This window comes from Pezoporus wallicus, unplaced genomic scaffold (assembly GCF_028554395.1).
Source record: "Pezoporus wallicus isolate ANWC-B61680 ecotype Strahan unplaced genomic scaffold, APGP_CSIRO_Pwel_v1 scaffold_2584, whole genome shotgun sequence".
Taxonomy (NCBI): domain Eukaryota; kingdom Metazoa; phylum Chordata; class Aves; order Psittaciformes; family Psittacidae; genus Pezoporus; species Pezoporus wallicus.
The window spans coordinates 10,360,768-10,372,103 of NW_026642851.1; the positions used below are offsets into that span (position 1 = coordinate 10,360,768).

Genomic DNA, 11,336 nt, shown 5'->3' on the forward strand with positions numbered 1-11,336 from the left:
TAGATATGAGATACAAAATCTGCTGCCATTTAAGACAACTCGTACTTGCAATGCTCCCAGACAAATCTCAGGACTACTGCAGCAACCAGATCATTTCAGTGCTGGGAGAACATACGGTATGCTGCAGCAGGAAACACACCCACGGTATTTGAAGAGAGCCCTTGTAGAGCCAAGCACTTTCAAACCAGACAGCACATTTTATCTAAGGCAGCTAAAGCCAGAACTTTGCATCACAATAGCTCCTCCCAGAGATTTAGAAATCCTGCAAGCCAGCCAGCAAATCAGAACCTGACCAATTTCCAGCCCGGTCTCCAAGGACCTTGTCAACATAAGTGCACTGATCCATCATACCTCTATTTGTTTAGTCTGATACTCTCTGGACCTTGACTGAAGCATCATCCAAGCCACCATCCACAAAGCCTCACAGCAGGAACTCTGAATGCTATAATCGTATTTTATAAAAACCCTTCAGGATCAGGTCCAGCTTTGGTTTGTGGATACACACCTACTAATGTAGGTTAACAAAACACCATTCCCCCTGACACATCCATCTTTCCCTCACTGATAAGAGATCCAAAGTCCTCTGAGCAGAGAGATTTCAAGCTCTTTCTACTCCATGGTGTCAGAGTAACAAAAGAACCAGCTTCCTGAACAAGATAGATTTCTTATAGAGGAAAGGCCTCCTAAGAGTTTTATTAGCAAATAGAATCACATCAGTCCCACTGCACACGACATCCCTCCAGCTCCTCTTTGTTTCCTCTGTATCCTGCTCATCATGGCTTCTTCAGGTGGTTACAGATTACTTCACAGCCAAGGCCTTAACCTTAATTCTGTGCCAATAAAGACAACCTAAAGAAGAAGCACATATAAATGTCTTCAGTAACTGCAGGTTTCAAATTATTCAAACCCATGCTAGTAGAAGCTGTTTGTCTGAAAAGCATCATGAGAAATAGCTGCGTAATTTAAGCTGCAAGGCAGTAAAATATGCAGTTAAATAACCGAAAGAGATTAATTAAAAGAAATAGGCAAGGGAGAAGAGGTTTTCAGATAAGATCTGAAATGAGACAGTCAATGAGGTAGAGAGGAAACATATGTCAGAGGCAGAAGCTGTGATGAGAGCAATCTTGTGTCAATGGTAGCAAAAGACAAAGTCCACAGTATTTGACAGCAGAAGAGCGAGACAACAGATCTAGGGAATGGCCTGCAGCAAGAAGCTATGAGACTTCAACAGTGAGAGAGAAATCAGTAAATTCACATTTGAGATCACAGGCTAGAAGCAGCACCTAGAAAGAGAAATGTTGTCACTAGTAAAATTTCGTGACATAATAGTTCACATTATTAGGCGCACAAATGTGAAAAGACAACTCACGGCATGGCATTCTGCAGCCACTTAAATATTATTGCACTAGTCTGACATAACTGCCTGGACTCCTTGCTCTTCTTATCTGTTTTATGCAGAGATTTTCTTATCTTAGCCTCCAGAAAACACAGGATTATTGTATGGGGACCACAGTTCAAGTATTAATTTGTAGTATGCCTGCTACAAATTAAGTCAAATAAGATGCTCAACTGACAACGACTGCCGCAGGATGAATACTGGCTGGCAGATTTGCTGACCCCAAAGTACAACAAGGGGATCAGAGGATGAAAGTGAAGATATGCACCCGGTAAAAGATTAGCTGGGGAAAAAAATAAAAAAAGCCAAAGAACCCTACAATTCCCTGAGAAATTATAGCATAGAAAAAAAATTATCATGTGAAACACTCGTGTGAAAGTTGCCAGAGGAGTCTACACTTCAACTCTTTCCCAAAGATATCAAAGAATTGTTATGCTTCAAGTAGTAAACAAACAATTTTTTTCTTGGAACTATTTATAACTTTAAGGCCACCCAGTAAGAACATTATGTTCAACTGTAAGGATGTCAAAACTAACATTCATTTTAGCAATCCTCCTCTGCCCAAGCTCTGAGAGACCTCCCTGCTTTCTCAACAAAAGTAGAACAGCACCATGTTTCACTCCTGTCTTTGAAGTTATATTAAAATTAGGAAAGTGATGTGACGTCTCTTCCCCATGAGTTAACTGCTCATCACTACAGTATCAGAGGCTGTAGAAAGGGTACACAGAATTGATTATTTCAGGGTCTTTAGAGAGTGAGGGATGACACTATCGCCAATATACCTGCTACCCTAGGATAAGAAATATAAGGGACATAAGAAAGCTGTACCTCACTGCAGAAGAGACAACCTTTACTTTCTTTTAGAATATTCCACAATGGCAGAAGATGCAGTACGGCACATATCATCTGCAGCTCTTATGAAGAGACTTTATCATAAGAGAGGCCCAAACCAAGAGAAGCTTTGATTTGTGAAGCCTTTTTCAGTTTGCCAAACCCAGCACTTATTAACCAAACATATTTGATCTGGAATCTTATGAACTTTATAAAAAACAAAGTCACCTTGAAAGCAGACAGGTTTTTTTTCAGAGTAAATCCAATTTGTTTTTTCAGCTTAGCCAGCAAGTTGTCTACCAATTTCATCTCGTATTAATACAACTTGTAAAATTCATCAGTCTGTATCTGAAAATGCTGCACTCATGTTTTGCTTCAAGTTGAAATTCTCATATAGGGTTCTCCACCCCTCCTTTTCTTCGAAAACATCGGCATCGTAGTAACAAATCTACACTCTGCAAAGCGTGCATGGCTCCTGTTAACAGCATTAAGGGCTTGCATAAATAATGAGTAACACTATTCGTGTGGTCTCAAGCAAAGGTGCCATCCACACTCCTAGTAATTAACAAGGGGGAGGAGGGGGACCACAAAACACACATTCCCTCTAATACCAAGAGGAGGAGTTTATAACTGCTTTCATTCACTGCACAATAAATGGATTCCTCAAAGAACCCACCTGTTAGAAGTGGGTTCTTTTATTTCACTACCTGGCCCTAAGCTGATGAAACACTTGACTGAGCCCCTCCAGTACAGTCAGAAGGGCACACTGACAGGCTGGTGGTGAAGGAGAAACAGCACCTGCAGATGCCATCTTGCTCAGAGCAAGTGGTCAGGAATTCAGTGACCTATTCTCCACAGCACCCTGGTCCTGGGCCCAGAGAGCTCTGTGCAAGTTTTGAGCTGCAAAAGGTGATTTCTACTACCCACAGGAGAGATCATGTCTCTGTCTGAAGCAGCTGCCTCATCAGCAAGGTCAGGAAAAGGGAGGAACCATACTGAAGCACCATATCCACTGCTACAAATTCAGCAGTTACTTCCCTTACTTAAGAGCGTAGGGAAGGGAGGATCCCTATTGATCAACCCCTCCAGTCTCTGTCACCAGTGCTCAGATTGGGTCAGGGGAAGACTGCACCAGAGGAACACAGCTCTGGTTAATACAGGTACTGAGGAGCAAAAATGCTCAGGTAATTACGGACAAGCCTGAGCACCAATTAACTGAGGGCCCACAAGTCATCTCCTACCAGGCAACAACAAATAAAACTACATCATGCTCCTTTCGACTCCACATTATTAATAAAGGATCAACGACAGACAGAGAGAGCAAGATACACTCTTACCCCTCAAGGATGCCTTGCCACACCAGAACTGACACTTATACCTTACAGCTGCCACCTCACTGCTCAGCAGTTCAGTAGGATTTCAGTCCCTAAAATAGTCAAACACAGACTGCTTTCCCAAATGAGAAAGAGAGGTATCTTCTACTGCCTCTGCCAAGACAGAGACCCACCAACACACAGACAGGCAGTACTGGAAGCATTATTGAAACTCCAGAAGTTTGCAAAGCCAAAAATTATAAACTCAAGGTTCTTATGAGAGGAGACACATTAAACTCTTAAAAAGTAATCGCTGGTAATGAGCTCAGGTGCTTGTTTTCCCAAGGGATTCATTACACTCTCTCTCTGAGCACTGTCTCTGCATTCCTGCAGATACGTACTTTTTGCTGTGTGTAACAGAGGCAATTTGGAAGGGGGGTGTGAGGGAAGGGACACCCCTTATGCACAGCACTCAAGTCCAAACAATGAGGTTTTGTTCCCAAATCTGACAGCACATCCCTATATGACCTTCAACAAGTTAGTTACAAATTGTATGCTTCCATTTATGCTTCTGTAAGACTAAGTTCACAATACTAAACAAAGATACTGGGATGCTGCATGTTTTTTTGTTTCAGAGTTAGTGTTTTTTTTTTGTTGTTAAACTTAGATCAGCAGTAGCACAGATACTAACAGGAACTCTACCCTCAGAGGTGCAATGCTTCCTACTGCTACGCACCTTCATTACAATATGATCCACTATGAGTTCTCCTCAAGGCCCTTCTATTTTCTCTTTACCATTAGAGCCAATTACTGCAACAAGCTCCCAGATATCTGGAGGGAGGTAAGTATTAGACAGTTGCCCCTCTTACTCATGTCTGTCTGCCTGCCTTCCTACAGGGCTGGGCACTGCAAGCATAGCAGAGAGCAAGGATCATGCTTAATGTACACTGACAACAGACAACCTACACGCTTCTTCCTTACAATGTGCATGCAAATGGAAGGAGTGGCCAGTGCTTCCTTTGTGGAAGAATCGTTATGCACCTGTAAAAGCTTATCCCAAGCCACTTTACTCTGCCTGATTAAGCTAGCACAGTGCTGACACAATCATCTGCTGAAATACTAATGAAAAATGGAGCAGAAGGAGCAGCTGACATCTTGCTGACTTCTTAAACCAAATGTAGCAGAATTAATGGAAAACTGTAAATTAGGGAAAGCTGGTCTTGTATCCTCTACCTCCTCTGGACACAAAACAGACATGAAACACTCCAGGAGCTGTTTCCTGCATATGCAGGGTAATCTCTTGCTGATTCAGTAAAGTTGCACTATTGTCTTATTGCTGCTTTCAAGCTAAACATGCAGCTGTATTTTCTAAAACACAGACAAAGCATCAGCACAGACCTACACAAGGCAGAAGAGCTACAAGCCTAACCCATTAACCTGTAACCAAATCATTATTACAGAAAAAAAAAAAAAAAAGAAAGCCAAACACACAGAGAACACCCAGTGCCTTTCATACTGATGGCAAACATTTGCTTTAACTGCATTAAAAGAGTGTTTATAAGATTAAATCATAATCTTTAAGAAATGGGTTTTACCTTAGAGGACAGTGGATCATACATCCACATTTTCTCTCTTTGCTCTCAAGCTAATTTTTAATTATACTTTGGTGCTACAGAAAATGAACTACCTTAGTTTGGGTTTTTTGCAAAGTGTTCCAAATTTAGCAATGAAAGCAGGCAAAAAAAAAAAAATCACTTTTATTTACTCTCCATGCAAGCTAATTAACCTATGAAAAGCATGCAAGCTCTCATGGCACATAGAAGATTTGTATTAGTGACAATTTAAGAAGTTTATCCATTTAAAGCAGGTCATTTCCTGAATTAGACATTCTCAGTGAAGTTCTTTGTCTTAAACTAAGCTAAGCCACTTTCTGTACACTCAGCAACAAAACCAAGTGTCAGATCAGTTACCAACATTTAAGGAAAAATAAGCACACACAAAAAAAGGTTATTTTTTTTCCTATCTACTGAATATGAAGTGCAGAACATCCAACCTATCAAACAGAAAGGATTCCTATACACATACTGGAAGATAACATAAGGATCTGTGGAACTTCTTGAACATAACACTCTGCTCAACCCCACACATTTCTTTTTCTACCAACGGGAAGGAAACTAAGTTTTTTGCAACAGCAGTCAAACTGAAATCTGTCCCTGCTTTGGTTTGTTTTACCCAGAATAGCTTGTTAACTCACCGTTCAATTTCCACATACCAGTTGGAAGCTACAGAAGGAAATAACATGACAACAAAAAACATACACATTTCAGCAACACAGCACACACTTCCTTAAAAGGTCTTTCACTCAATTTATTTTCTAAAGCTGGTAAATCTACCCACTAGACATCATCAGCACTGGAATTCACACAAATAGCACATATTGCAAGCTATTCATTTAGAGGTTCTCAGAGCCATATTAAAATCATATATGATTTTGACTTAAAAAATTACAAATGGATCTTTCCAAGTGGTCTAGAAGGGAAGAGACTGACAAAACTTAGGTATCTGCCTATGCATAAGCAAGGCTGTAAGAAACATTTGATTTCAACAGTAGCAAGTAGCAAGAGTTGTAAGCAATTTTTTTATAGCATAGAGAGGCCTCTGAGCTACAAGAGTCAACTGAAGTTGTTCAGAAGGAAGTCAGTCTGGTGACACAGGAGACGCTGGGTTTCTGTGTCATTCTAACACTTCATAATGTAATTATTGAAAATAAATTCATTAAAAACTGAAAAGAATTCAATTCTGCCAGGACACTGAAAAGTAAATTTTCTCTTGAAGTTAGTATTTATTTTCAGCTGAAGAATCGTAACTGAAGCTGTGCTTTAACTCCATATGTTATTTCTGTATTGGTACTGATAAAGGTCATACTGTTTAGGACACCAAAGAAATTCCTTACTAGTATATTCAGCTTTATGCTATGGATTTTCAGATAACCTTTCACAGTTACACACACACTGGAAGGAGCTAGTCCCAGATTTTATTGGCAGGCAAAAGGATTTGGGGAAGGCATGACTTACTGGAACTTACATTTATATCGCATCTATAAAGAAGTTTTATTTATTTCCATTGTAAGACAGTTTCACTACTCTTCCCCCCGCTTAATCTCACTGTATATTAGAATAAAGGTACCCCAATTCACATGCACATGTCTCCATCATAAGAGATCACAGTCATACCAGTCTTCTAAAGAGTGCCAAGCAAAAAAAAAAAAAAAAGAATTTAGAGAAGATTAAGAAAAATGCAATTTCTGTATATTTAAGAAAGCTTACTTCAGGAGACAAAAAACGTACTTCCAGTTAAATACTCCGGGTCCAAAACTGGCTCTTAAAACTGTTCAGATTTTAAGTCTCTGTCTAAAAGAAAATAGGAATCTAATTTTCTGCCTGTCACTGAAGCTGCCTACCAGAAACAAAACAGATTTTAAATTTTTGCAGATTAAATACAGTATTTATAATGCCTTTTTCTCTGCAGTCAAAGCAAAAATCCTCACCAATAACATCATAACTTCTTCCCATTTTTTGTATCTCCCTCTCTCCCTGCTCTCTCCCAAGACAGCCACAACAGTGCACTCTCCTTTTAGCACTGCAGGTTTTCCTTAGAAACTTACTTGCTCTGCTTCTCCCGAATTCTTTTCCCTTCCTATCAGATAAACCTTCTAGATAACCAGAATACACATGGTCTGGAGGAAACTGTGCTACTCCCTGGCATTTAGATTTACTCAGAATTTGCCTTAGCAGGAAACTGCTTCCCCACTTTTCTGAGAACAGCAATTTCCAACTTGAGAGTCCTGAACACTGTCATCTTTCCTAAATGGTTCGGTAAAAGGATGCTTGTGGTCAATAAAGCTACATTCACTATTAGGGAGCCAAGTTTCATCCAGGTGAGTTCCCACCCCACCCACCCCCTTGGGGGGGGGGGGAGGAATCTGTAAAGATACTTAAGACAAATCCTCTTAAAATCCACACAACTAAAATTTTATGAGAACTATTCCCAGATGAAGTGAAAGAGACAAAGGACAATTCATATGTTTTCAGATCAAAAATACAGATATAGTTCAAATACAGCAATACTGAGGGTGGGAAATTACTTCCCTCTTAAGTGAGTAAAGAACATAAAACATAAGACTGAGAACATCATGCGTTCTGAATAAATAGGCGAGTGCTATTACAGTTACTACAGACTGTTAGCACCAATGCTCAGAATAGTCAGACAACCCTGTTCTACCTCAATGCCACAACAGAGTGGGTGACAGCACACATTAAGTCTTCCTACTAAGGAGCACATAGCCCTTACCACAGAAAGAGAGAAAACTCTTCAAATTCAAACCTGTCCAAGCTCAGAGGCCAGACTGGATCAGTTACATGCTACAGGACAAATTACAATGCACAGCCACTCCTGAACGATTTTAACACTTACTTCATGACCAGATTGTCTGTTCTGGCCTGCCTTTTTTTATAAAATGCTCAATTACATTAAATACAAACACTCTGTATTATGTGCTGGTTAAATCTCTTCCTCTCCTTTCCTCCCTTCTCATCCCACAACACATACACTCTCCCAAATCTCATAACCCAGTGCCCTATGTCATACTGCCTAATCCTGCAGTGGCCCCACCATGGGCACTGCAAGTATAATCTGCTCAGTAGTCCAACTGGAGAGCAGATGGCTTCATACAAAGTGCTGATTAAAATACCCACCTCCACTACACATTAAACATATATGTATACATTTAATTTTATTATTTGCCAGTTTTACTGAGTAAATGTACAATGCATGTCCAAGAGAGGTACACATTTTTCAAAGCTACTGCACAAGTCCTCATTAGGAATTTTTGAACTGCAGCTTCCTTTCAGAAGGGGTAAACACAGCTGTACACAGATAAAACAGACTGCACCAATCCCACATCCAGCTGACCTTGAAACTTGGGGTGAAAATGAGCTACTAAATTAAAAAAAAAAAAAGGAAAAAAAAAAGAAAACCACCCCAAATTACTAGATTGGAACTAACAGAAGTGGTGGGTTTTTTGGTTTGTCTGCTTGAAGAAAAGAAAGACAAATCTCAGAACTCCCAAGAAAATGATGTAACTGAAGATTCTCTAACTTTCTGACACAGGGAAAAAGTCAGGAGCAGGAGACAGGTCAAAACTTGTGCCACAATTACCATGCTCATGTATTTGTCATATTTCCCATGAGTAAAACCAAATGAACCTCGCCTCTCAGAAGTATTTATATCAGCAGCTTTCTTTGGGTGGAGCAAACAACTCAGAAGAGTAAATAGACATTAACTCATACTACCTCACATACCACCACCAAAAGAAAAAACCAAACCTTGAAAATATGGCTTCTTCAAGCACCTCCAATCCAACCAGCTCATTTTAAAATATATACATCTATTTCACTTCATGGTATTAAAGCTGGTTTCAAATTTGATGCTCCATTACTAAAAACGGTAAGATATCTTACCGACAATGATGGATGCCAGAGAATTTAATAACCTGTACTGAATACTCATCACAGGTAGTCTAGTAGTAGATTCAACAAGTTCACTTTACAAGCTTGGTAGTAAGTAGAGTGCAGTTTATTTGCTTTTCTCCTTCATTTTTTTTTTTAATTAAAAAGAAAAAACAAATTGCATGTGAGCATCTATGGATGACTCTGTGTCTACATCAGGAGGGCAAAATACACACAGAGTTATGTGCTGCAAATCCTGAAAAAATAGCAATAGTAAATTCTGCTTAAAGTAGCTTCACAAAACACAGACTTAAGCGAGGCCAGGAAGCACGGCAAGCTAGGGAGGGAAAGAATCCACACCGACTAGTGAGGACACGCTACAGCTAATGAAGCCTCTTCCAGCACCAGAGACCCGGCCTGAAATTCCTGCTGTAGGGCTCCTGAGCCGCGGAGCCTGCGGGAGGCACCGATTGCCATTTTGAAACACCACCACCTCACGCTTTCCCACCGGTGCCTGTGGACAGGCAGCTTCCTGCCCCTGCCAGCTGCCCGCCGCGGCGGGCCCGCGGATCCCCCCACCCCACCGGGGGACTGAACTCCGTGATGTCACGCGTGTGCGGGGCCCCTTCCGCTCCCCGCGCCGCTGCGGATGGCGGCCCCGCGCTGCCGGCCCGGCTCCGGCGGAGGAGGCGGCTGGCACCCGCGCTCCACGTGAGGCGCTGGGGGCGCGCGGAGCTGCCCACCTCAGCAACCGTCACCAACCGCCGCCCTGCGGGCTTTCCCCTGAGGGAGCCGCGCCGCCCGGGAGCAAGGGGGAAACCTGAGGTACCGGCTCTGAGCCGGCCACACGGAGAAGCTCGCCGGCCCTCACGCCACACTCACCCCCCTCCCCAGCACATGGAGGTCTCCGGGATGTGACTCATAATAAATAATTACAGAAGGGGAAGAAAAATGATGGGGGGAAAAAAGCAGAAGGAAAAAAAAAAGAAAAAGAGAAGAGACACACCCTCTGAGCCGGGCTGAAATAATAACCCCCTCCCTTCCCCTCCGGAGCGAGGGGGGGAGGGAGGGAAGCTCAGTCGTTCGGCTGGAAAAGTTGAAAGAAAAGGCAAAGCCGGGAGAGCGGCTGCGGGGCGGGAAGCCGCGGCGGGGACAGCCGGGGGCCGCGCTGCTCCTCAGGCGGCTTCGGCCCCACAGCCCGCACCCGAGAGCTGAGCCCAGACGAGCCTCCCCGCTTCACCGGCGGCGGCCCCCTGTGCGCTGCGCTGCCGCCTCTCACCTGGATGTAGTTGTTTTCGCAGTAGTCGGCGACTCGAGTGAGGTTCTGGTAGCTCTCGAGCAGAGCCCGCTTGCCAGAAGGGATTTCCTCCTCTAGCAACATCTGCAACTCTGCCATTTTCCAACCCTCCGCATCGCTTCCTCTTGCATTAAAGAGACAGCAGCAGCGTCGTGCTCTCAACCCGCCTGGTATTGTGGGATTCCTCCTCGCCTCGCTTTCGTGAGCTCTCGCTTTCCCCACCCATCCTCCCCCCCTCCGAGGGGAGGAAAAAAAAAAGCTGTAAAAAAAAAAAAAAAAAAAAAAAAAAGGGAAGAACCCACGCCCGCTTTGCACAGCAAGCCGGGAGCTGTAGGCAGCACTGCGCCGTACAGGGCGCATGCGAAGGGCTAGCGCTGCTCATGGCCGCCACCCGCGGCCGTGAGGGGAGGTGCGCTTCTGTTGGCCCACCGGCCCGCCTGACTCCCATGGGCAGCAGGGGTCTGCAGAGCTGTCGGACCGTTCTGCTGGGCGCCTAGGGACGACGGGAAACGGTTGTGTCCTTCCCTCGCACTTCTCAGAATTAGCCCCAGCCCCATTAGTGTCGCCCTAAAAGTGGTGCCTCTCTGCAGAAGCCAAAGGGGTCTGGGAGGGCAGCGCTGCCCTGGTTATCCAGCTTCCTGCAGGCCAGACTCTTGTAAGATAACAGTAAAATTGGTAAAACAATAGGAGTGTCATGATTAATTTCAGTTAGTCCCATAGCAGGGGCTTATCCCTTAGGGAGGGAGAAATAATCTAAGCTGTGCAGGTATTTGTGAAGGCCTGCCAAGAAGTAATTTACAATTTGCATTTTTCTGGTCTTAGTTTTATAAGAAGAACTGATACATTTGGCTGATGTAAATACATTATTCCTGCCCGTATTTTACCTCAGTTCTTCGGTTTTAGTTTCTTAAGAATAACTAATATATTTGGCTGAGATAAATGCATTATTCCTGCCACTCTTTTATCTCAGTTGTTAATCGGTCTTCTGGGCC

At 43.0% G+C, this 11,336-nt stretch overlaps 1 protein-coding gene across 15 annotated transcripts in view; it reads right to left on the minus strand.

The window, feature by feature from the left end:
- ABI1 (abl interactor 1) overlaps window positions 1–10,585 on the minus strand; it is a 79,224-nt gene extending 68,639 nt beyond the window's left edge. For 13 of the 15 annotated variants that reach the window (XM_057432662.1, XM_057432656.1, XM_057432654.1 and 10 more), the window contains exon 1: window positions 10,327–10,574. In XM_057432662.1, coding sequence (XP_057288645.1) covers window positions 10,327–10,443 — 117 coding nt within the window. In that variant the 5' untranslated portion in view covers window positions 10,444–10,574. Of the gene's footprint in view, window positions 1–10,326 lie in introns of all 15 variants that reach the window. The other 2 variants (XM_057432664.1, XM_057432665.1) reach the window with 2 other exon arrangements.
- Between the last annotated feature and the right edge of the window lie 751 nt (window positions 10,586–11,336).